This window comes from Tachysurus vachellii, chromosome 9 (genome assembly GCF_030014155.1).
Source record: "Tachysurus vachellii isolate PV-2020 chromosome 9, HZAU_Pvac_v1, whole genome shotgun sequence".
Classification (NCBI taxonomy): domain Eukaryota; kingdom Metazoa; phylum Chordata; class Actinopteri; order Siluriformes; family Bagridae; genus Tachysurus; species Tachysurus vachellii.
The window spans coordinates 2,206,765-2,232,835 of NC_083468.1; the positions used below are offsets into that span (position 1 = coordinate 2,206,765).

The 26,071-nt window shown below is 39.9% G+C and overlaps 4 protein-coding genes across 6 annotated transcripts in view; 2 read left to right on the forward strand and 2 right to left on the reverse strand.

The window, feature by feature from the left end:
* cmc2 (C-x(9)-C motif containing 2) overlaps positions 1-792 on the reverse strand; it is a 3,134-nt gene extending 2,342 nt beyond the window's left edge. The window contains exon 1 of one of the 3 annotated variants that reach the window (XM_060878532.1): positions 685-792. The gene's annotated coding sequence lies outside the window, so the exon portion shown is untranslated. Of the gene's footprint in view, positions 1-492; positions 644-684 lie in introns of those variants that run through there. The other 2 variants (XM_060878530.1, XM_060878531.1) reach the window with 2 other exon arrangements.
* Positions 793-899: 107 nt separating this feature from the next.
* cenpn (centromere protein N) lies at positions 900-9,545 on the forward strand. The gene is made up of 10 exons (XM_060878533.1): positions 900-1,282; positions 2,698-2,743; positions 2,973-3,032; positions 3,144-3,217; positions 4,294-4,467; positions 4,578-4,679; positions 5,992-6,043; positions 6,199-6,308; positions 7,835-7,958; positions 9,315-9,545. The coding sequence occupies exons 1-10, from the start codon at positions 1,112-1,114 to the stop codon at positions 9,428-9,430; spliced, it is 1,029 nt and encodes a 342-aa protein (XP_060734516.1). The 5' UTR covers positions 900-1,111; the 3' UTR covers positions 9,431-9,545.
* Positions 9,546-10,223: 678 nt separating this feature from the next.
* atmin (ATM interactor) lies at positions 10,224-18,833 on the forward strand. The gene is made up of 4 exons (XM_060878813.1): positions 10,224-10,480; positions 13,369-13,494; positions 13,588-13,787; positions 14,805-18,833. The coding sequence occupies exons 1-4, from the start codon at positions 10,274-10,276 to the stop codon at positions 16,534-16,536; spliced, it is 2,265 nt and encodes a 754-aa protein (XP_060734796.1). The 5' UTR covers positions 10,224-10,273; the 3' UTR covers positions 16,537-18,833.
* Positions 18,834-23,670: 4,837 nt separating this feature from the next.
* On the reverse strand, positions 23,671-25,637 carry si:ch73-103b9.2 (uncharacterized protein LOC100150067 homolog). The gene is made up of 3 exons (XM_060878814.1): positions 25,282-25,637; positions 24,954-25,170; positions 23,671-24,864 (listed from the first exon to the last, which is right to left on the reverse strand). Exons 2-3 carry the CDS (start codon positions 25,113-25,115, stop codon positions 23,959-23,961), a joined length of 1,068 nt encoding a protein of 355 aa, XP_060734797.1. The 5' UTR covers positions 25,116-25,170; positions 25,282-25,637; the 3' UTR covers positions 23,671-23,958.
* Positions 25,638-26,071: the final 434 nt, after the last annotated feature.

Below are 26,071 nucleotides of genomic sequence, written 5' to 3' on the forward strand. Positions count from 1 at the left end.
CGTGCGTATAACAAACGGTCATAAACACACTTTTGGTCATATTCTGTATTTTATCAGGTTGATTGTATTGTACAAACCTGCTGGAAACAACCAATATATAAAGATAACATAGAGATCGATTATAAAGTATCAGAACTGAGCGACTACATGCTTTATAACAGTTTATATGCTTCTTTTATACAAATGCTTTCTATTCCCCAGCTTTCTATTTATTTATATCAAGTCTAATAACCTGGTGAAGGGCAAAGCTTGTGTTTAACAATGAATGACCTCCAATAGTGTAGTACATGTGCACTGGGTTACAACACCCTGACCTCAGATTACTGATCTGTCACGTGATTTATCACATAATAAAAAATAAATGATGCTGATTATAATTAACCTTTAATTCTAATCCCTACCCAAAGTCACACTGCATGCATTTCTGCTTAAAACGAACTCGTGGCTTTATTTAGCAATGAGCTGAAATACAAATCAGGTTAACAAACAAACCTGCCTTTGGTTTTTCGGTGGATTTTGAACTCTGTTTTATATTAAAAACGCCATTAAAGTGTTGCTATGATGTCGTACAGTATACGAGACTCCACCATACAGGAGAGCTGAACTTTCACCCCGATAGCTGGCAGCACCATTAACCCTTAAAGTAAACGTTAAATACGCAAACTATTTTAATTTTACACTCACCGACAATTTGTATTAGGTACACAATAAAATCAACACATATAATAAAATTCCGCTTTTCTAAAACACTATATCGTTGAACGATATTTGTGTCCCTTTTTTAATTTTTTTATTTATCCAAACCGGACTTTTATAACGTTTCCGTGACTTTTATTTTGAAATTTACTCTAATGTATACGGAAGTACGTGACGCACAAGCGTACGCTAACTACTGATTCGAGATCAGTTTTGTGTTTTTATGTAAAGCGGTTGAACCCACGACCTGAGTTAGACTAACTGATCTGAAACCAGCAGGAAAATCCCAAACCCGTTGGTGAGTCTTGGCGGTTTATTTTGATTGTGCTGCTGCTGCTGCTGCTCCTTTATTGTGACTCCCGATATATTTAAGGTCGTTAAACTATTAAAATTAGACGGTAAACTAAGCTCTAAAATGGACGAACAAGCTCGGGCTCTTTTACAGCGGATTTTAAGAAGACTAAGCAGTAAAAAGATCCAGAGCTCTTTAAGTTCCTGGGGCTGTTTATCATCACAGCAGCTCCAGGATCTGGACTACACACAACCAAAGTGGCTGCTTTTGGAGAATATCATCTCTAAATGTGAGGTATGTCCACAAACCTAACCTTATATCCTCTACAAAGCTTTACTGAGTTATAAAAAACTCTTACACTTAATAGTCTATAGTCTATAACAGTGTGTGACGTCATCACGCATGTGGCAGCCCACTGGTTAAGGCGTTGGGCCAGCACACAGAAGGTTGAAGGTTCGAATCCCACATCCACCAAGCTGCCACTGCTGTGCCCCTGAGCACTCACTCACTCACTCATCTTCTACCGCTTATCCGAACTACCTCGGGTCACGGGGAGCCTGTGCCTATCTCAGGCGTCATCGGGCATCAAGACAGGATACACCCTGGACGGAGTGCCAACCCATCGCAGGGCACACACACACACACACACTCATACACTACGGACAATTTTCCAGAGATGCCAATCAACCTACCATGCATGTCTTTGGACCGGGGGAGGAAACCGGAGTACCCGGAGGAAACCCCCGAGGCACGTGGAGAACATGCAAACTCCACACACACAAGGCGGAGGCGGGAATCAAACCCCCAACCCTGGAGGTGTGAGGCGAACGTGCTAACCACTAAGCCACAGTGCCCCCGGCCCCTGAGCAATGCCCTTTTAACCCTCAATGGCCCAGTTGTATAAAAAATAATATAATGTAAGTCGCTCTGTTTATTCAGTTCATTTCAAGTTTATCTCTTGATGCCCGATGACGCCTGAGATAGGCACAGGCTTCCCCGTGACCTGAGGTAGTTCGGATAAGCAGTAGAAAATTCTTAGAGTCGGCCTCGTCTCAGTGGAGGTTCAAAATTCCACAGCCTGTACAGGTCTGTTCGATATTCCGATCCACAATAATATCAATGATAGAGTCTGAACACATAACGGTTTTACAGTATTAATACAACAATGTGTATTTGTATATCGCGTATAACGCTTTTTACAATGGACGTCGTCTCAAAGCATCTTTACAGAACATAAACGTATAACAAAAGGTTATTATAAAGAATAACATAAAGATTTATATAATACAAAATTCAAGATTCATATTAGACTTATATTTTTAATGTGTATGTATTTATCCTTAATGAACGAGTCTGAGGTGACTCAGGTGACTACGAGGAGGAAAAACTCCCTTAGATGGTAAAGGAAGAAACCTTGAGAGGAACCAGACTCAAAGGGGAACCTCATCCTCATTTGGGTGACACTGGAGGGTGTGATTATAAATATACAGTCTGATAAATGTTGTACTGATGAGGAGGTTGTTGTCCTCAAAGACCACATGGAGTGGGCATCTACTCTTTAGTATCGCAGAGTCAAACTGAAGCTGGTAGATCTCTAGATGTCTCAGGATCCTCACAGAGTCACCTTCAGTCTTCATGGAACAGAGGCACCATGTCCTGTCAATCACAGCATCTCTAGCCATTTTTTACTTTTCTTTCTCTACCTTCAGGAAAGCAGTCTGAGTTTAAAAGACGTGACGAAGCTGGAGATGGTCTGTGAGTGAGATTTTTCCTTCTTGAAGCTGGATGTTAGTTTGTCGATCATGTTTTCGTTCCATCGGTTTTACTTTTTCTACATTTCATATTTTCTTTCTTACTAAGCATCGCTACTTATTTCTACATTTCTTCTGCATAAGCTGTTCGTTAAAGCTGAAACATTATCGTGTCACAGTGTCGATGCTGATTTTGGTATTTTTACTCTTACTGATTTATTTTTTTTAATCAGATCACATAGAAAACCCGAATCAAGGAACGTGGCATGCATTTAAACTCACTGAAGCAGAAGGTATCTTTTTTTTTTTTTTTTTTTTTAATCATGATCACATTTGCACCATTATCACATAAACAAACTGGGTTAAAACATTTGCGTTTTTTTTTTTTTCTTCTCTCTCCACAGATGAAGCCGTTTCTGTAGATTTCACCCAGTTTAAGGAGATGTTTGTATGTCACTTAGAGGAAGTCGTCCAACACGTAAGGCATTAAAAATAAATTATTTTACAATCCGTTTGTGAAGGAAATTAAACAATCCAAATAAGAAATTGGGCTTTATTTATTATTTAGTTGGGGAAACCGCTGATTTTCTTCACTTGTAGCTAATTTGCATTTGGTGACGCCCACAAAACTCCATAAAAGGTAAAAGGCTCAAATGACATAATGAAGTAAATGGCAATATAAAGTGTTCTCGGAGGTAGAAGGGGAAAATATATTGACCTGTATCTAGGCCAAGGATGGATGGATGATACTTATTTCTTTCTTTCTTTGTGTAATATTAATGTGTGTAATATTACGGTTAAGAAAGCAACTAAAGTGTAAATAACACACAACACAGACAGAGCTACCGGACAGCATGAATATAAAGAAACGATGAAAACTACGAGAAAAATCCTACAATTTTTAAAAGAAAAACTAAGAAAAAGAAACATTTATTAATTAGTAACGGTGCAGTTTAATGCTGTAGAAAACTAAACCATTGCACATGCTACATATTTATTGTATATAGCTTTAGAAACGAGGCCCAGGGAACGTAAAGGGGGACAAACCTGCTTTATGGTGTGAAAACTTTTTGAATGTAAATCAATGTTTTTGTGTAAATCAAGCTGAGGATCAATTGAACTTGAAGTAAACTTGTACGTAAACAGGATTTCAATTCATTTTGCAAAATTGAATTTTCACGTCACGTCACGTTATTTATTATTTTTTTTAAGATTTTTTTTTTTTTGTCTTATTTCAGATTCAGTTCATTAAGCTTCTTGTACATTGTTGTACTGTTTTACTTCTTAAAGAGTGGTTATTGTAATAAAAACTGTGTTCATCTGTTTTTGTTCATTTTTGGCATTTTGATAGTTGTTTATTGTTTGTTTATTGTTTGTTTATTGTTGTTATTCGTGTTCTCCCCGATGTCTGTTAGCTGATGAACTGTGGAAAGGAGCTATATATAGAAAACTATTATTATTTTATTATTATTATTTTTTTTTGTATTATTTTAATTAATGAACGTGATCTCAGTATCAGCTCGGGTTCTTACCCATGATCCTTTGCGGTCGCAGGTATCCGTCAGGATGAGGAAGCAGGACGACGGCGCTGTGTGGATCCGTATGGCGTGGGGTGATAACCTCAACAAACCCAACCACCTGAAACCAACTTACGCTGTTCATTACCTCCAGACTCCCTACGTGTTTATCCTCAATCTCTCAACCAAACACAAGCCTTTTCTCTATCAGGTTTTTTTTTTATTCACATCTTCATCAGCTGAAGATTTTTTTTTTTTTTTTTTACACGCTGTAGATTTGTCTGTAAGAATCTGACCGCTTTTTATCGCTCTCGTTCTCAGGCTTTAGTTCTGTCCACCAGACACACCTCCATAAACGAGGCTCACCTGAGCGGCAGAAGCCTCACCGCCATGCGAGACCTGCTCATGAAGCAATATCAGCAGGTGAAGCTCTCAGGATTATTTATACAATTATTTATTGAGTTCTAGAAATTTAATGACGCATGTTTTGATTTTTAATATTTTTATACCCTGTTGAACAGATTTAAAATGAGACACGTGTATGGAGTGCGCGTGCAGCGGATGTTGTACAAATTAAGCTGTGAAATTATAAAGAACTTATAATATTTAATAATTAATATGTTTAAATAATATTTAAATATATATGTATTATATAATTATTTAAAGGGGGCACGGTGGCTTAGTGGTTAGCACGTTCGCCTCACACCTCCAGGGTTGGGGGTTCGATTCCCGCCTCCGCCTTGTGTGTGTGGAGTTTGCATGTTCTCCCCGTGCCTCAGGGGTTTCCTCCAGGTACTCCGGTTTCCTCCCCCGGTCCAAAGACATGCATGGTAGGTTGATTGGCATCTCTGGAAAAATTGTCCGTAGTGTGTGAGTGAATGAGAGTGTGTGTGTGTGTGTGTGTGTGTGCCCTGCGATGGGTTGGCACTCCGTCCAGGGTGTATCCTGCCTTGATGCCCGATGACGCCTGAGATAGGCACAGGCTCCCCGTGACCTGAGGTAGTTCGGATAAGCGGTAGAAAATGAGTGAATGAATGAATGATTATTTAATAAGATACATTATTTTATGTATAAATATTAATATTGTTATTATTGCCATTTATTTTCCTTTTTTTGATACTACTAGTTTTACTACTGAAAAACTCCTATAGATATGAATCCTGTATAATTGTTCCTTTAAGATTAGGACACTTTAAAAAATAAATAAATAAAAACTTTTAACAAAGATAAAAGTCAGGGAAATAATTATAACTGTATTTACACTGAAAATATACATAGCATTTGCAAATCCATTGAAAATATAACAAAGTGCATGTAGAATTAAATTTGAAAAAATCATACAGTAAAGTACGAGTTTATATCCGAACATTTTCATTTCTGTTTTCCCGTTTGTTGTAAGATCGGATCGAATTTGTTTTTTCCTGGAAAAAATGAAAGATGTATGTAGGTTTGAAGCATCACAAAAAAATATTAGAATTGCATTTAGAAAAAAATTTAATGATATTTAATGATATTTTTACTGAAAAGACGGAGAGTAAAAACGTTCAGTACAAAAATTCTTCCACTTTTAATCAGCTGCTTCAAACCAAACAAGTGTCCTGAGACGTCATTTATCACCATTCATCGATATTATCTCCATCATCATCCTCTTCATCATCATCATCATCATCATCATCATATTTCTCAGCTCTGCTGCTCGTTACTCGTCCTGAATATCTTTTTTTTTTTCCTCCAGGTTTTCCCAAATCAGGAACGGACCTTAAAGGAAAGGAACGCTGCTCCTTCGCGTGTGTACATTTTATTCGTATTTTTCTATAATCACGAATCAAGACTGAGCGTTATTTCTGTTCAGTGACGGAGCTCAGGATGGTCGTATTTATTTATTTATTTATTTATTTATTTATTTATTTATTTATTTATTTATTTATTTTCCTCTCTACAGATCCTAACATCGATAAGGAGCATGCGGGGTTGGCCGAGAGAACACATCAGATGGCCTGTGAGGCTTTCGGTGTTGGGGCGATGCCTAAACTGGAAACGGCCGTGTACAAGGTGAGGAAGAAACGTTCGTCATGACATCAAAGGTGGGGTCTCCGATGTTTGAAAGCCAATGTCGATATTTGAAATCACCAAAACAAACACGCCCCTAACCCAAACGGGTCCCACCCCTGTATCGATAGCTCCGCCCCACACATGCATACGTAACCCAGGCAACTATTGGAAAGAAACGTGTCTTTATCATAGCTGAAGGGAAGAACAATACGATTGCAGATAAACAAACAAGTAAAAATGACACACAAGCATAATCATGTAAAGGACAAAGACATATATTAGTTCTGTGTAACAAAACAAAACCAACGTTACTCACCTATCGAGAAGGAAAAAAGCGCCTCGGCGTCTTAAGTAAAGTTGGTCACATATTCACAGATTGGAGTTTCCCGAGTCAATAACTCCTGAGCTAAACACTGTTACTACACAAAACACGGTTGTAGCTGCGTCTCTACATTACTACGATAGAAAAGAGGTGTTATTTGTGTAGTAACAGCGTTTAACTCAGGAGTTATTGACTCAGGAAACTCCAATCTGTGAATATGTGACCAACTTCCTGCTCCTTCAGTTCTCTCCAGCGCTGGAAAGCTGATCCTATATTAACACGTCCTACTTCTTACCTTATCGTAAGTCTTTCTTCTCTTTCTTTCTTTGTTTTTATCCTCCATGTCAATGTTAAAACCGCTTTCTGCTAATGTCACACATGCGTACTGAATACTCTCTCCGCCCATATTGACAAGCCCCACCCCTTTCTGCTCATTGGCTACAGATTTGTTTTGTATTTGTTTTGTTTGTCGGCCCGACTCAGTTTACTCAAACATCGGAGACCCCACCTTTAAACATCAGCCAGAACGAGAGCGAAGACACCTTCGATTCTCTGTGCGCCTTTTTTCCCCTTTAATTTCCCACACAAGTTACTACCCTGGGACGGTGAAAGAAAAAGTCAGCTTTTTAACCTCTGCATGTCGTACCACGGGGTCTAATAGACATCTGTTATCAAAAAGTAAACGGATTGTCCATAAATAAATAAATAAATAAATTTATAACATTCAGGGCTATTAAATATTTAGTGTATTATTTTGTGATTTTTTTTTTTCTATTCTTTTTTTTTTTTTTTTTTTAAGATATGATCGTTGTTTACTTTTTTTTCACAGTTCAGTAAGAAATAAATTCTTAAAAATCTTGTTTAAAGAAATCTTAAAATCTAAAATCTTTAAACAAAAATTTTTGTTTAATGGATTTTGGCACCAAAACGTTTTATGAGTTTGATCGTTTTCTGCACTTATACATATTCCTAAAATATTTTAAATAACTAAAACATTTTAAGAAGCCTTGAATGAACTGTCCAGAAGATCAGCTGCGTGAAAGGGTTCATTAGTGTGTATTCAACCTGTGTATTCAACTGTGTATTACAGGATCAAAAGATTCAGTCGTTGATTTCTAGACTCTGAACACGGCTCAAATTAACGCTGAGTAAATAAATCTGATTTTTAGAGCTACGAATAAAACGAGATTTTTTTTCTCTTCAGCTCGAAACCCGGTACAGAGGCAGCAGCAACGACACACTCAGTGACCGAGACGAGCTCTTCAGAGGCGTGGTCAAGTTCTCCAGCCCAAACCTCCTGGAGTCCCTGCGGCACTGCGTGTCCACCGGTGAGCTGCTTCCTGACTCACACAAACCCTTTCAGTGAGGGATAAATCTCTTACTGTCACTGGAACATCATCAACCATGATTTCATAAACATTACGTTTACATTAGGATGGTCCTGATGTCCTTAAATCCTTTTGTACCACAGAAATGTTTGTTTTGTTAAAGACGCGGTGCACGATTTTTGAAAAATGCTTCAGAAAACCGAGTCGGGCCGACAAACAAAACAAACGTGTAGCCAATGAGCAGAAAGGGGCGTGTCTTGTCAATATGCGGCGGAGAGAGTGTTCAGTGCGCATGTGTGACATTAGCAGAAAGCGATTGAAACATTGACATGGCGGATACCTGCCATTACCTCTGCCTCGGGTTCTAGGTGTCGAACGTCGTCTTCCGCGTGAAACAGAGCTAAACCTTTCACGCTACAACACACAGTGCTACAAAAACACATCTGTATTACCATAATATTACTCATTGTGTTCATTTATTGATAAAAATATCCCCTCGGCCAGCTGATCCAACAGGATCCGCCATAATAGTTGCTGGGTTACGTATATATGTGTGGGGCGGAGCTATCAAAACAGGAGTGACACCCATTTGGGTTAGGGGCGTGTTTGTTTTGGTGATTTCAAATGTCAACATTGGCTTTCAGAGATCGTGCACCGCACCTTTAATGAACGAAGACCTGGTGCTTTTTATGTTAATGGATCTATTTTTTGTTGTAGTAAAACCTTGCAGTAAATTAGTTCCAGCCTCTCTTTTTCTTTTCTTTCCTTTTCTTTCATTCTTTCTTTCATTCAAAGCTAATTAGACCAAAATAATAGAGCTTCTTATAGTTCCTTATATCATTGCACGCTCTCTAATGTATTGTCGTTTCTATAGTAACAGCTCCACCATATAGGGCAAGAGATTGCAAAGTTCTGCTCCTGATTCGCCTTCAGTCCAAAACGTTTAAAATAAAAACTAATTGTCAAATTGTCTAAACAGATAGATGTGTATGGAGTGAATGGGTTTCTGGGGGGTTTATGAAACAACTCAGAAGCATTCAAGAATGGAAAGAACGTCCAGCCACATAATATGTTTAATAATCTGTGCAGAATGTGGCATGGCTTAAACCATCACTTTCTGTCAGGACTAAATAACTACTAATAAGAAATTAAATAGAAATCAGCTGTTGCACGTAAGGGTATTTACCTGGACGACCTTTAGGTGGTGTTAGTGTACCAGGATCAGTGTGTTTGTAATTACTGAGTTACATCATTGCTGCAAAATAAGTGAAATGAGGCTTAAAGGTGGTTCACACAGTCATGGAGATGACCGAGGTTATTAATCAGTAATAATAATATTGACTTTCTGACTGACAGGTATGGCTGAATCTCCCGTCACTCCTCTCTTATCCTCCATCACACACAAAGGAAGGAACTACTTCGTGATCGCTGAGAAGGTTCCAGGAGCCACGAGCCAGACGCCTGCACGCTAGACTTAATGTGATTCTTATGGTGTTCTTACATGGTATTTTTTACACTTTAAACCCAAGTATGTTTAATCCATTTTACAAAGTTTTAAATAAAAGCTTTTAAAAGTTAGGTATAAAATCACTTGTTTATTGTGGTTTGTCATGTGGATTGTTGTGTTTATTGTGGTTTGTCATGTGGATTGTTGTGTTTATTGTGGTTTGTCATGTTTTAGTCAGTCAATTAAATATTAAACAACTTATTCATTATTCTATATAAATGTACAGAATTTGAAATGAACGATTTTTAAATAAAGTAATAATAAAAGTAATATTTTAAAATAATAAAATAAAAAAATAAGTGAACAAATTTAGGCATTTTCTAGAAATTTTAAAAGACTTTTTTAACAGAAAAATAATTACATATTAAAATTGTTTATTAATTATAAACATGTATTATTATTCAGTGATCCTTTTTAGAGATTAAAACAAATATTTTAACGAGGGTTTAAAAAAATAACATATTTTCTAACCATTGAAAAATGAAAGTTTTTTTTTACATACATATTTTCATTGACATAAACATTTTAAACATTTTCTGTGTTAAAGTAAAAAAGTATTATTATTATTATTATTATTATTACTACAAATTTCTACATAATTATTTTAGTTGTTAAATAATTGTGTTGGTGATAAAAAATAAAAGAAACAAAATGATATGAATACAGAACTGTTTTCACGCTAAGCGGTTACTAGGGCAACGCTGAGTAGGCGTGGTTGTTGCTAAGCGCATCCGGAAGTAGATCTTTGCATACGAGGGTTGCGCGTGCAGCTTCGACGTCGCCTGGAGTCGGAAAGCCGCGCGAGCGCATGAAGGATTCCAACATGGCGGCCACCGAGGCGGGTGAGTCGGACTGCGCCGGTGCTTCGTGTCCCAGAGAAGAGATTATTAAACCGTCCATAACGGAGCTGACCAAAGTGCGGACCAACATCTTGTGCACGGTTCAAGGATGCGGCAAAATCCTCCCCAACACCCCGGCGCTCAACATGCACCTGGTCAAGTCCCACCGAGTCAAGGTGTTTATTTACTTACAGCGCATTAATGCTGCTTCACTGCTACTCAATAACGGCTTTATTAAACTAACAATGAACAGTTATAACGCACAACGAAGCTAGCCGGCTAATGCTAACATTGTTGTCAACACTTCCGGGCCAAAAAAGAGCTCCAGAAGTGATTGGTACTCGGCGTGTGGCGTCACGCCCTCATTTGCATATTCACGAGTCGTTATGTAAATGTTCGTGTTATGACGTGTTAGTGAGAAAAGGGAGAATTTGTGTAATCCGTGTCGTTGTGTCCGGACATCGACACTTCAGGGTTCAGTTTGTGGCTGTTACTAATAAAACCTGAGATGTAGACAATTAATCAACGCTTCCTGACCAATCAGAATGAAGTATTCTACAAAACTTTGATATCTCTGAACAGTTTCGATCGAACCGTGGCTTGTGTCGTGTGTTATGACGGTTAATACGTGGGATACGTACACACACACACACGCTGAGGGCCTTATTACACCCGGTAACTTCATGTGTTTTCTCTGATTTGTTAAAACTGTTCCATTTACATTAGTAAACGCATCTCGGCGAATCGGATATCGATCCGATCTTTCTGCTCCCGCCCAAAATGCTAATATATTTGACCTCATTTCCGGGGTAATTGAAACGGAACACGCTTTGAGGGCATTTAGACCTGGTCTTTTTACCATCGGATAGCTATCACAGAAAACGTGTGAAGTGACCAGGTGTAAAAAGCCCCTGAGTCTCGAAAGACTACAAAGACTGAGCATCCGGACTGGTTTGAGCTGACAGCAAGGCTTCGGTTACTAAAATGACCGACACTTTACATCTGTGTTGAGCAGTAAAGCGACTCGGAACATGGAACATGTCACAACTCCAGGTGCATACAGTCTAGAGAAACACAAGACCACGTCGGGTTCCACTCGTCAGAGTTACAGTAGCCTTTCTGCCAGCTCACGACATTCTGTAGAAAAGATTATCTGAGGTTTATGATCTGTAGCTGCATGATTTTATGAATTGTGCCACCGCCACATGCTCGGCTAATTGAATACTTGTCCCGAGGGTGTAAATGACCATGTTTCCGACTTCCTGAAGTGGTTCCGTATTTAAATCTGTGTCTCAGGTGCATCTTCACATGCAGTTTAAGTGTACATATCTCTCTCTGCATACATAACCCTGATACTCAGCATGCAGTGAATGTGAAACAGGTCACACCCAATAGACAGGTCTAATTAAGTTATCTGGTTATCAGATTGCATCCAATCCAGTGGGGCAGCGATCATTTAAAAGGTAGCCCTCAACAGCCATAATGGAAAAGAGTAAAGACCTGACCTGCATTAAAATAGACTTCGACCATTCTGTGTGCTTCTGCTTATAAAGTACCTCTCTGTTCGGTCCTCTGTCCTGTCACACACTTTCTCCTCTGAGAGCAACGAAGACAAAAGAAAACGTCAGTCTTTCTCTCTGAGTTTCTTAAAGCCACATAAAAGTTGCTAAAACTGTTGCTGAATGCTAACACGACGTTCTCTCTTACAACGTTTGGATAAAATATAGCCGTCCATTTAAAATCAGGGGTTGAACATCGATAGACTTGTTAAAGTTGTTAGGCTAAAACGTTGTGGCTAATATTATCTTAAAACAGGGGAAAAAAGCCCCACTTCGGAGCTCAAACACTTTGCGAGGAAAGCCGAATGTAGTACGGTTCCACTCAAAACTCTCTGGTTGTTGAACCTACTTTTTGCAAGGCAGAGAAAAAGAATAGTCTAGAACAAATTTTACTTGAGCTCTTTCTCTTTAGACTTGTCCTCCCCTTGAAATAGCATTAAATTAAAGAGCTGCAGTTATTTTGCTGTCCACAGAAAAATAAAATGTTCCCTGCTGCACAAAATGTCCACTGCTCTGAGCTACTGCATTGATTTTTTTTTTTTTATGCTCAGTACATTAACCTTTTCACTTCTCCCTTAGTTACATAAGACTGTGGAACATTAGCATTTGTAATTTGGTTTAGTCACAGGATGTGGTACTTGATTTTAGCACCTACTCTAGAAACCCAAGCATGCAGTGTACAGCCCGTCCTGATCATCAACAGTGTAATCTCAGGGTGTTTGATGTCAGCACTCCGTTCTCAGATGAATACTCAGACATACTTGGAAAAGTTCTGTATCTTCTGCAACATTAAAGGTGGGGTCTCCGATTTTTGAGAATGCATCTGAAAACTGCGTTGGGCCACCAACCAAAACAAACGTGTAGCCAATGAGCAGAAAGGGGCGGGTCTTGTCGATATGGGCGGAGAGAGTGTTCAGTGCGCATGTGCGCATATTCACAGATTGGAGTTTCCCGAGTCAATAACTCCTGAGCTAAACGCTGTTACTACACAAAACACGGTTGTAGCTGCGTCTCTACATTACTACGATAGAAAAGAGGTGTTATTTGTGTAGTAACAGTGTTTAGCTCAGGAGTTATTGACTCAGGAAACTCCAATCTGTGAATATGTGACCAACTTCCTGCTCCTTCAGTTCTCTCCAGCGCTGGAAAGCTGATCCTATATTAACACGTCCTACTTCTTACCTTATCGTAAGTCTTTCTTCGCTTTCTTTCTTTCTTTGTTTTTATCCTCCATGTCAATGTTAAAACCGCTTTCTGCTGATGTCACACATGCGCACTGAACACTCTCTCCGCCCATATTGACAAGACACGCCCCTTTCTGCTCATCGGCTACACGTTTGTTTTGTTTTTTTGTTTAGCTCAAATATCGGAGACCCCACCTTTAAGGCAAAGGTGAAATTTATGAAGGAATCCCTAGTAGGGTTGATTTTTTTGACATTTTTGCCCCGCTTCTGTATCTAATCGGCACTTTGTAAGTTGTTTCATAATTTTTTGTCATTTCCTAGGAGGGTATCTTCAATCCTACGGTACGAAAGAATATGAAAGGTTCACAGAAGCTCTACTGTTGTCCGATAGAGGGCTGTCCGAGAGGCCCTAACAGACCTTTTTCCCAGTTTGCGCTGGTTAAGCAGGTAAGTAAAATGATTACCCCGGTGACCTGCATGTGCACTATGGTATTGGATTCGACCACTGAACACTGTGTACCTTCTTTTTATATCGGGTAGCATTTTATGAAGATGCACGCAGAGAAGAAGCACAAATGTCTAAAGTGCAGCAACGGATACAGCACAGAATGGGACTTGAAGAGGCACGCCGAGGATTGCGGAAGGACCTACAGCTGCACGTGCGGCTGTCCGTACGCAAGTCGAACTGCACTGCTGTCGCACATCTACAGAACTGGCCACGAGGTTCCCAAAGAGCATAGGTATTCCCATTTAACATGTCATGACTTTGCCTGACTCTTGAATTTGCAGCTGAATTCGCATCTTATCGCATGTGGGTGGTTGACGTGACATGTGATTTTAATGTAACATAGTGTAAATACTCACTAAAATATGTTATTTCTTACAACAATCATATGTAAATGAAGCAGATTACTGTATTTTATGTTGTAGTTTTACTTTTGGATAAAAAAAATATTTTTTGTTCCTGTTTATTTAAAGGCTTTTATGCCAAATGTCCTGCGGTGTGACTGTAACATAAATGAGACATGAAATATAAACAGCTATAAAATAAACCAGCAATATTTGGAATAATTCATAAGAGCTTTGGCATTATTTTACAAATATGAACTTAATAAAAAAAAAAAGGTTTTTACATACAAAAACAATATACAGGAATATTTACAACAAGCAAAATTTTGTTACATAAATGCCGTCCTGCGGCGTGACATGGAAGTCATGTGGTGTGACATCACTTTAAATGCAACTAAATGCCTTAATTAAGTTAATTCGATTTTTATCATGATGTAGCTTTTAAAGCATTGCATAATTTAACTATCACAAAAAATAAACAGTGCAGTAAAACTTTTTCTCATTTTACGAAATATTTCTATGCGAGTGAGTGAGAAAAGAAGGTGCAAGTAAGGAGTGGAACTGAAAAACAGTTGTGAAAAATAACTGTATGTTGAATTTCAATGATGATTTTTAGAAAAGGCTTCTTAAACTTTAACATATGTGATTTGCAGTTGAAATCAGTAATATCTGTATATTTTCTCTTTACTGTAGTGTGGCGTCACACCGCAGGACATTTTACGTCTGTTGTTGTGAAAAAGGCTTAGAAAATAGCATAAAGAAGCGGAAATTCTATAAAACAGTAACAGTGACACCAACTTCAGCCTTTGAACATTATAATTATTTATTTTGTTTGTCACATAGGAAAAAAAAATACTGTTTCACATCTATTTGTCAAGTGTCCATCTAATCGTTTGTTTTGAATTTAGGTATCCACCCGTCAAGAAAAGAAAAATGGAAAAACTTTCTCGAAGTGCAACAAATCTCAAGCCTAATGGACAAACTTATGAAACCGAAGCCACAGAAGGAGCAGTTCCTGCTGAAGGAGCATCACACACTCCAGATTTACCACAGCGCAATTGCGTCAACTCTAAAAACCTCCATAAGCTTCTCCTACCCATGCCTAAAATGGCTATTGTCAATGTCCCTGTGATGCAGCTGGCACACTTGCCTGTCCTTCTTCCGCCAGCAGAGAGCAGTGCTTTGAGGTCATTGGTCTTGACAGTGGACCCCCAAGGCTCTGTAAGTACATTACACCTCATGCCTCAGTCGCTCGGGTCAGTAATGCCTCCGCTAAACACTAAAAGTTTCAAGGAAACCACACCTGTTTCCAAATCAAACCCGGATGCCATCAGTACAGGGATCCAAGTCTATTTAGAAAACCTGGTCTCAGTTGACGAACCAGGTAACGATTTGGGATCAAGAAGTAAAAGCACCTCAACCAACATTCAAACGGATATCTCATTCCTCAATAAGGGATCTATCGGGGGAGTCAATATCGGACCCGCAAGCGAGGCCTCGGTTTCCTCTGGTTCTCAAACTGACATCAGTGTGAGCGCCCAGATCCAGCTTCCAGTCAGCGTACAAACTCAGACGTTCCCTTTGAGGTCCAAAGTCACGTTCTCCATTGGGGCACAAACTGAAACTCTAGGTCAGATTTCTTTTCCATCTGGTAACACAACGAAGGAAACTCAGACAAGTTACGCCACAGCGGCTTCAGTAAATAAGACCCAAATGGACCAAGCTATAATGTGTGCAAATCTGTTTGATTCTGATATGCTCAACGTCTCTACACAGACTACAGTACCTTTTGGCACCAATGATCTTGATCCCATGAGCTCAGAATCAGGATTTTTTGAAGACAAATCTGCATCATCCTTGTGCTTTGGAGCTCAGAGAGATCTTTTACAGCAAAACACGGTAGCCGACAATCAGACTCAGACGATTAACCTTTTCAATGATCTGGAGAACATCCTTTCTGACACCATGGCCAGTGGAGCTCAAAGCTGCGGGTCGGGCTTGGGTCCGGTGCAAGAGCAGCACACGGGCATCGACTTTGACATTGAGGATTTCCTCAACGCGACTCATATTCAGACTCAGACGGACGAGAGTGCCTTGGGAGGATTGAGCTCAGACACACCCCTGGAGCTCCTCGACATTGAGACGCAGACTGACTTCTTCCTGTTTGATAACCTTGAGGATGGTCATCATTGCGATGTCAGCACCAGGGTCCAAACAAACGATCTTGAACTGGAGATGTTTGACACGCAAACCCAAACAGATCTGAACTTTCTACTAGACCCCAGTAATCACATGTCTCTAGGCAGCATCCTAAGACACTCCAGCTTCAACATGAGCACCGAGTCCTCAGACACCGAGACCCAGACAGAAACCAGGGCTCCTGCTCCTCCACCTACTCTACAACTGCCTTGTTCCAATGATGGACAGATCAGACTTAGCAGCACAGAAACCCAGACGGTCCCCAGTTCCTCCAGCCTGGGCCACCTTTTTCTAACCAGTAACGAGACACAGACAGTCATGGACGATTTCCTGTCAGCAGACCTGGCTTGGAACGTGGACTCCCATTTCAGTTCAGTGGAAACCCAAACCGGTGAAGACCTCCTGTCTTTGTTTCAGCACTCAGACAAAGACATCAGCTGAGCTGTCTGTGGTTTTAGCTTGTCTGTAGTGGGTGGGACTTAAGCAAGGAACTGTTTCTGATGACCCACCTAACTAAAGGTGGTGGATGATTTGGTTCTTCCAAATGATCATCACAGTAAAGGGCTCAGTTTGGAAGGCAGTTGAGTTCACTTGTAGTGATTTAGCATCTTGAGTCATTCCAGTACAAGTAGTCTCAAAGCCTAAAGAGCTTTCAGCACCCCTATTCGGACGGAATTAGGTTTACTTCGGGCTCGAATTAATCGCGTCATTAACCCCATCTCCTTTTTTTTTTACAGATTGGCCACGTTAATATATTTCTTCGAGAAAATTACAGACCAGCTCCACGGTCAACTGAGGATTTTAGTTCTATCCAAATATCCCTGTTTGTGCGGTAACACAAGATTCCGACAAAATCGCTAGTCAACAACGTATTTGTTATAAGTCACATTGGTCTTAGTCTCTGTACTTTCTACACTCAGAGTGCATCAACGGGAGAAATCAAATAAATTAGAAGCTCGCAATCCCGATTTTAAAGTCTGATTGAAGGAGCCGGTATAACATCAGCTACTGTTATAAACCGCTTCATATAAACTTTACTCATCGTCACGCAAATTTAGTTCCTTAAGCTGGTGATTTGACTGCGGTCTGATCCAATCTGAAATTTAAGTTTTCTAGCACGGGAAAGTCTTCTGACGGCAGATTTCTCGTTTTCGTTATTAACTTGGAGACAGAGTAAAAAAAAAAGACACGTCGGTGAGGTAAAACGAAGTAACTAGCTCGTGTACATTCTCACACTATTAAATATAGGATATTATTAAATATAGGATACTATTAAAAAATAGGATATTTTTTTTTAAAGCCATCACCTCATCTGCAGAAAATGAGAACACTCGTGAAACAATTTTGCCTTTGAGCTCTGAAAGAAATTTGAGCCATGACCCGGGGAGTTCACATTAAATTTCACAAGCATAATGGGATCACATGACCACGAGGTGCCCTGATAGTCAGGTTTCACAGCTAAAAAAAACAACCTACAGAAACTCGTCCCTCCGACATTAACTTTATATCCACTCGGACGTGACAGGATACGCATCAGAAGGTCCCGTTAAAAAAGAAACGAACCCGGTCCAAATAGGGCTTTTAGCTGCACTTTATCGCGCCACGGCCGTCGCTCGACTGCTCCTTAACGTGTTTACTTTCGTTTGCACATTTCTTTTGTTTAGTACTCATGTTATAAATGGTCTGTGTGTTTTTATTTTATTTTATTTTATTTTATTTTATTTTATTTTATTTTATTTTATTTTATTTATTTTATTTTTTCCCCCCATTTGGTTAGAACAGAATATATTGTTTTCGGTGATGATAACAGTGCTACTATGTAGTCGTAAAAAATTTACAGTGTGGCACAAGTCTAAAGTTATTGACAGAAATGATGCGTGTTCATTGTAAAATCTGATTTCTTGTGAAATTTGTATATTTTCTTGTTTGGCTGCACTGTAAGGATATTTTTTGCATTGTGCTTAATCTTTGTTGTTGCATTTGTTACTCGGTACGATTTCCGTTACTGTATTTAAACCGTATTTTTGTCCCTCACAGACGTTTTTCGCTACAGCAGTATATTATATTATACGCTCACGATGCAGTGCAAGAGATTTTTCAACGATTCTAACGCATGCATGCATATTTCTGCACGTCGCAAACATGGGTGACCTTTAACTACGGATCTCGCTACGCTGTTATTACGACGATTTGCATCCTTGTACTGTGAGTGATTTAACATGCAAATCGCAGATGTTTACAGCAAGACCGAACCTTTAACGAAACCTGTTCAGTGGACGCATGGAACATTTCTCCGAATGTAAACGTTTTCACTTTAAACACTACTTTTGCGATCCATGATTAGCTTTTGTTTCCGTGCCTTAATTTAAGCGGTAAATCTAAACACGTTGGATGTAAAGCTGAAGCGAACATCGAAGTTTCGGGTTTAATTTCCCTTCTTTCCGTTTCTCTATCTGTCTGAATATTTTTTATTTCCGTGTTTACATCTTATCGCACGCTATATACTTTATCGCCTGCCTTTGCCTCATATCATCATATTTCAGTATTTGTTAACGTTACACGCTGCTTGCTTTTGGTCCGTCATTTATTCATATTTATAAATCTGACTTTCCACAAGCAACTTAATGTAAATGACACTGTGTCGCATTGTAACCGAAAGGTTTCCTTTTCGTTGCAGTACTCAGCCAAGGCCGACATTTGCATCCAACCTCCCTCTCTCTCTCTCTCTCTCTCTCTCTCTCTCTATATATATATATATATATATATATATATATATATATATATATATATATATATATATATATATATATATATATATATATATATATATATATAAAAATATATAAAAATATGTGTATATATTATTAAATGAATACATATATAAACATGCTAGCAGGAAAGAACAGAAGCATCTCACTGTAGATTACTTAAACCCGTCAGTGTACACTGTACATTGGTTTTCAGTAGAGCGTGCATGCAGACCTGTTTGTGCCAAGAACATGTCTAGTTACATTTAGGCTTTTTGTTGTTGTTGTGGATTTTTTTTCTTTCACCCTAACATGAAAAATGTCTTAAGTTGGTCATGTGCATTCTTTAGGATTTGATGTACAAGTGTTTTGTTCTTTAGTCTAGGCTGCTGCAGTTGCTCAGAATAAAGTTGTCCAAAGAAATTGTCCTGATTTGACATCGTGTCGTAATTACCATCACATCGCTAATTACCGACGTCTGTTGTTTTCCTCCTTTCATACCACAACATTCGTTAAGGAATGACACGTAATTCTACCGTAATAACATTTAATGGAACATTAATAGTAACAGTCAGTCTCTTGTTAGTATGTAGAATTAAATTCATCTGTTATTTAATTTATCAGCACCACCTTTGATCATGATTGGGTGGTCAGATCAGACTAACGATGCTGTGGTACAAATTCATTACGTTTCTTATTTATTTTGCCTTTTTTTTGCTGTAACTATCTTCGGACTCGAGGCCATCTGGAAGGTCCGTCGCTTCTCGGAGCTAAGAGTTAACGCCGTTAAACAACATTTCTAAATGTTGGACGTCTCTTAAATGTTTGCTACGAACAAAAGGCATGAGGCCCCGTGATGGCATCCGAAGAGACACTTCAGTTGCCGGGTAACCGAGACGTGTCTCTCGAGCAGCCCTGAGCTCCAAACTGCTAACAATGAAGGTTTTTTTTTTTTACCAAGTCGTTTACATGTGAGGTTTATAATAAAATGAGCTGGCTATATAGAGTTTGTCATATATCTACAAACTAATCCATAATATTAAAGTGAATCTATAAAAAGCTATGAATGTTCTCATTGCATAAGTATTCAACCCCATTAGGTCACCCATTCTGAATGTTTCTAAATACAGCATTTGTTTAAAGCTCAAACAAAGCCTGGCTCTGGCTTTGGAACACGAGTCATTGCTACCTCACGTCTATGAGGGCTCATAACGGTTACGGACTGGAGAACACACCTGCTGTACACAAACGTGGTGTTATCAAAACATGTCTGTGGAACCGAAGTTGTTAGGACGTGTCAATCGCAATTTGGGCATAAACATATCCAGAACATCCGACGGAGTGACATTAAGTCCGGTATAAAAGATATAAAGAATGTGAAAGCATCATGTCTCTAGAGGAAGCTGAAAATTAATGAAAATATGGATCGGACAAAGACACGACCACAAGGTCCAGAGTAGAACGCAACATGATGCTACCACCACCATGCTTCACTGCAGGGAAGGTGTTCTGTTGGAGGTAATTATGTCGCTTTGTAGAAGCCAACATTCTGTTTTCCTATTAAAGTTTAGACAAATTTATAGAATTTAATGCGGCCTACGGCTTTCGAGCCACATGCACCAAATTCAGACATGTTGTAGACGCTGGTCTGAAGTTTGTTGCTATTACTTTTCTAAGCGATCCGAGTACCGGTACTTCCGGTACCAGGTTTCAAATTGGCCTTTTTTCCCATAGACTCCCATTATAAACTTTGGAGGTTTATAACTCGGCAAGCTTTTAAACTATCTACACCAAACTCGGCCAGCTCCTTTAGGGTGATACTCTGAACAAAGTTTTAAATTGGTGTACCGAATGGCCTTTCGGTTGTCCCGCAGCCCCGCCCCCAAAATATGCAAAATCAAAAAACTTTTTACAACATGGACATGTGACATATCAAAACACTCAGAACAATGAAGGGAACTTCCTCACGGGTATTCTGATGTCACGTGAAAAAGAAAAATTTGCACAACATGAACATGTGACATATCAAAACACTCAGCCCAACGAGGGGAACTTCCTCAGGAGTATTCGGATGACGTCACATGCTCGTCTCCACTTGCCTCCAAATGTTTAGTCACCCTATCTTTCTGTCCACTTGCCTCCAAAAGTAACACTGACCCTTATGTCCACTCACCTCCAAAAATCACCGGTCTTTGCGAATACTTGCACCGTCAAAGTTTGTCATGACGAACTTTACAAATCTAGTTAGATTTGTCATTATGCAATTCTCTGTCAGGGATAAAAGTCTGCAACAGTTTACATCAATGAAATCTCCATCCTGAGTTATTTCACTACATCGATTAAAAAAAAAAAAAAAAGATTTGCAGGTATTTATTTATTTATTTATTTATTTATTTATAGGTGGTTTCACATTTGTCCAATTGACTGCTTCTGTTTTTATTTGCTGAGGAAACTTTTGCTTTGTGACTTTTAAAAAAAAAATCAGGTCATAATTTATAACCAAAGTGTTTCAGATTATTAAATATGAAATGAAATGATCGCCTGTGGAAGTCCATCAAAGTTGACCGGAACAGCGACGACGTGTACGTGTGTAAAAGTTTATCTTATTAAACTTTGAACTTTTTCATGGTTAAGGTTCATGTTGTCATTTTAACTCGTTATTCATTCATGGGGAAATTAAGGAAAGTACTGGCCCATTTTTGTTTCCCTAAACTGTATAATTAGATCAACACTTCGTCTTACATCTTTCTGTTAATCGCAAGAAATCTGCAAAAATGGTGAACAAATTTATTCTCACGTTTTGTACATTTTAACAACAAACAACTGACGTTATTCCACAGCTATTCCACCAACAACAAATCCAACTTTTCTACTGTCGTTATTCTAGGATGGTTTTAGTCTGTGTGTCTAAATTTACTAAAGTATTCAGTGACCCAAGTGTGAAACGCTGCAGCTTTGATAATCACAGCATCAATAATTCAGGCGAGAGACTAAGCGATTTTTCCACGACAATAACGGCTGTGAGATAATGAGATATTCTTGGACCTGAGCTCTTAAAATCACACAGAAAGACAGATATTCTACTGTACAGCTGCTGGACTTACAGTTCATTTCATGTTTTCTGTATCGTGTCTATAGAACACACGAAAGCCAAGACGACGGTACGATAACAGTCAGTTTATTCCGAACAGACAGTGTGCGAGGTCTCGTAGTTTCGGAAGTTAAAATCATACAGTTAACTAACTACAAAACAGTGTTCAGTATTAGCAACTAGTCAAGTGAAACATTTGCAACCCTGGACATGTACATAAAGGGCATCAGTCAGGAAACTAATGACTTAAACACAGTAAACCTTTAGAGTGCAGTGAAGTTTTTTATTTAAGGCTTAAACTCCCAAGCAGTTCACTGGGAGTCATCAAGAGTTAGACCATTAGCTATAAATAAAGACCTGAACAGTATAAATAACATTATAGACTAGTGGAATAAAAGTATTTACTGAAATACCAGAAGTGATCCTCCACTTGGGAGAAGCTTTTGGATTATTTCTGAAAATAAAGAAGCTCTGCGACCATCTAAAGTTTATCGTTCTTTCATGATGATGAGCAGAACTTGTGTCAGTGTTGTTTAAAGGCCATAAACCAACTCTACAATACAGTCACATGACCTGAAAGGATTATATCAAATCCCGATTCCTGATAAGGAGCCGATCGAGGTCTGAGGTTTGAGGTCTGAGGAGGAATCTGATTGAATGAAAAGTTGGAGTTCGGTGTGATGACGTTCAACGTCCCTGACGTCCACTCAGTCACAACATGGAAAAGGTTTAAAAATGACCAGTGGGGGTTTTTACCGATGTGTTTTATGTCATAGAATAAAACGTGAAAATATTTCAGATTTCAGACATTTAACCCAAAACCCATTAAAATAAACTCAGTGACTTTGGGACGATGGAATCCGAAGTGCAAAAATACGACTCGTGTCCAGGTTTTAAGACTCGTTTCTTCAGCACTTGTTTCTTATTTTTACTCTTAATGTCATGTAAGTTCTAAATAACTTGCCAGGTGTAATAATTAATTCTATGATAACCGCTTACTGTAACTATCCTCATAAAATCTTCAGGACAGAAGAGTTCGTACTTCAAGAAGGAGGAAAATGAGCGGCGGGGTCAGGGAACAACTTTTTATAGCTGCTACGTAGATAATGAATTGTTCTGTGAACGTTTTACAGTATTTAATTATTTACAAAAAAGTTCTGTAAGTGTTGTCAAATTGTAGAGGTATAAAATGAACAAAAACACTTTTTGGGTTGTAAGTGAAACAGAGCTTCACTGAATCATATTGTTGGTGAGAGAGAGAGAGAGTGAGACAGTGAGAGAGAGAGAGACAGACAGACAGACAGACAGACACAGAGTGAGAGAGAGAGAGAGAGAGAGAGAGAGAGAGAGAGAGAGAGAGAGAGACAGACAGACAGACACACAGAGAGAGAGAGAGAGACAGACAGACAGACAGATAGACAGACAGACTGACACAGAGAGAGAGAGAGAGAGAGAGAGAGAGAGAGAGAGAGAGAGAGAGAGACAGACAGACAGAGAGAGGGAGACAGACACAGAGAGAGAGACAGAGAGAGATAGAGAGACAGACAGACAGAGAGAGAGAGGGAGAGAGAGAGAGAGAGAGAGAGAGAGAGAGAGAGAGAGAGAGAAAGAGAGAGAGACAGACAGACAGACAGACTGACACAGAGAGAGAGAGAGAGAGAGAGAGAGAGAGAGAGAGAGAGAGAGACAGAGACAGAGACAGACAGACACAGAGAGAGAGAGAGAGAGAGAGAGAGAGAGAGAGAGAGAGAGAGAGAGAGAGAGAGACAGACAGACAGACAGAGAGAGGGAGACAGACACAGAGAGAGAGACAGAGAGAGATAGAGAGACAGACAGACAGAGAGAGAGAGGGAGAGAGAGAGAGAGAGAGAGAGAGAGAGAGAGAGAGAGACAGACAGACAGACAGACAGACAGACAGTGACTCAGGGGGGGCTGAGAGAGACAGACAGACAGACAGAGAGAGAGAGAGAGAGAGAGAGAGAGAGAGAGAGAGAGAGAGAGAGAGAGAGAGAGAGAGATCGGCAGCTACAGTAATCTCTGAGTGGACACTGGTATCTGGATCCTGGTGCCCAACAGCATCGGAAGCTCGGGTTCTGCCCGTCTCAGATTTTTCTCCTTGCGGCTTAACCGCGATTTGTGGCCAGAATTGTGCCGTACATGTGACCTGATCAGCCCCTCCTGCCTCAGGTTTCGTTCCGGGTGAGAGTTGGCACTGGGTTGAGCCTCTGCCATGTTGTTGAGAATCTGATACTTTCTGGAGATACTTAAATCAGATAGCAGGTGACACTGGTGCTGCGTTGGTCTTTGCTTGGGCAGAACAGATCCTTGGGGGATCTGCAAGGATTTTTCCTGATCTCCATCAACACCAGGTTTCTCACTAACGACAGCTTGTCTTGTTCCACCGCTGTCCTCTCTCCTCTTTGAAAAATTCAAGCTCTTTGGATTAGTGTTTGAATTCGTTGGCACATTTACTGGAGGTAATACCATAACACGACCGAGCAGGACCACTTTCTCAACATTTCTATCTTTCAGAAACAGGCACCGAGCATCCGGTTGAGGTAGATGAGAGAGCAGTTTGTCAGGTGTGAACTTTTCAGTCCCAAACAGCAGTTTATTTCCCGGCCGGCCTTTTCTGATGGTCCTGTCCTTAAGATTGATATCTGATGATTCTTCATCTGAGGATGAGGCAGAACTACTGGTGCTTGGGCTTCTGTTTACATGTTCCAGAGACGGAGAAACGCTGCCCGGACGCTCTTCAGATATCTCGTAGGTAGCTTCTGAAGCAGCATGTCTGGGACCGATCTGAAGGTCCTTCAAATCGTTGCAGAGAACACAATGCGAGGCTGAGAGCTCCGGTTTGAGCTTCTTGCTCTTTTGTTGTGCAGCAGCAAACAGACAGGACAAAGGCGAACACTGACCCCAACCTTGGACCTATCAACATAAAACCACCAGTAAATGATTTTTAAATATCATACTTAGATTTTCTTTTAAAGACGAGTGTGAATTAGTGCATTACTTACAGCTTCATCCCAGCCGGTTTGGTTGGGATTCTCGTGAACTTCCTGCTCTCCTAGGTTTTCCTCGCTAATATCCAGCAGCGCTTCTACAATTCTTTTGCAAAGCGGTGTATCGAAATCCGGATTCTCAAATATATCTGTGGTCAAATGTTGCTCAGCATCCATGCGTCCTCACTGACAGATGTATTCCTGTTAGATCTGTTCCTGTCGATATTGCTGCCTGATTATGGAAGGGAAGAGAGAAACACGTCATTCTTATCCATTGACCTCGTCGTGGATATTAAGACAAGTTAGTGAGTGATCAGAAGATCGATATAGAGACATGACTAACCTGACGCACGGCGGTGGCTTGACTTGGATCAGAAGCATAATCATGAAGCTGAGGTGTGATTAGTGATTAGTGATTAGTTTAACAAGCGATGAAATGTTTATCTTAATGATTCTGATTCTGATTCTGATCTCACGCGTGGTCACGGCTCTGGTCGGGGTTGCGTGCCGTTGCTATGGCGATCAAAAGGAAGCGACGTGTAGGCTGTGCGCATGACGGAGTGACGCAATGGAACGTGTGTGTGGGGGTGGAGCAAGCGCATGACGCGACGTGTTGAATTTTCACTATATTTTAAACAGTGCGCTTGTTTTATTAGCAGCAAAACACTGAACATTTACAGTAAATCGTGTCATTGTATGAGCTGTGGTTCAGACGTCCTTATTATACACAGAATAGATAAACATGGTGATCCCGTTAACACGCTTAAACAGAGGGTGCACTTTTATATGCGTTGTTGTTCTCTGACTTCACTTTTCCTTTAAAGGTCTTGTTCTGGTTTTGCTCGTACATCCAGCCCCTAGGTTTGGCGACGTGACCGTGCGCACGCGCTACTGTCTCCGAGGAGGTGTGAAGGGAAAATTAAGCTCTTCCGCAGTGTAACTCTGTGCGCAGATCTGCGTGTCTGTGCGTCCTGCGTCCTGCTGCTCAGACCGTGCGCACGCTTGTCTGATTGAAGACTTTCTTCTTTTTGGAAGAAAAAAAAGGGGGCGCAGAAATCCGCAGTGGAAAAGGGATGTAAAAGACGCTCTGAATTGGCACACGCGCAGACGGACACGCATACACACACACACGC

Coding starts and splice junctions, on each gene's coding strand:
- cenpn (XM_060878533.1), top strand. CDS start 1,112: ATGGACGAACAAGCTCGGGCTCTTTTACAGCGGATTTTAAGAAGACTA. Junction 2,744..2,972: donor GACGAAGCTGGAGATGGTCT/GTGAGTGAGATT, acceptor TTTTTTAATCAG/ATCACATAGAAAACCCGAAT. Junction 6,044..6,198: donor AAGGAACGCTGCTCCTTCGC/GTGTGTACATTT, acceptor TCCTCTCTACAG/ATCCTAACATCGATAAGGAG.
- atmin (XM_060878813.1), top strand. CDS start 10,274: ATGAAGGATTCCAACATGGCGGCCACCGAGGCGGGTGAGTCGGACTGC. Junction 10,481..13,368: donor TCAAGTCCCACCGAGTCAAG/GTGTTTATTTAC, acceptor GTCATTTCCTAG/GAGGGTATCTTCAATCCTAC. Junction 13,788..14,804: donor GAGGTTCCCAAAGAGCATAG/GTATTCCCATTT, acceptor TTTTGAATTTAG/GTATCCACCCGTCAAGAAAA.
- si:ch73-103b9.2 (XM_060878814.1), bottom strand. CDS start 25,115: ATGGATGCTGAGCAACATTTGACCACAGATATATTTGAGAATCCGGAT. Junction 24,865..24,953: donor AAACCGGCTGGGATGAAGCT/GTAAGTAATGCA, acceptor TTATGTTGATAG/GTCCAAGGTTGGGGTCAGTG.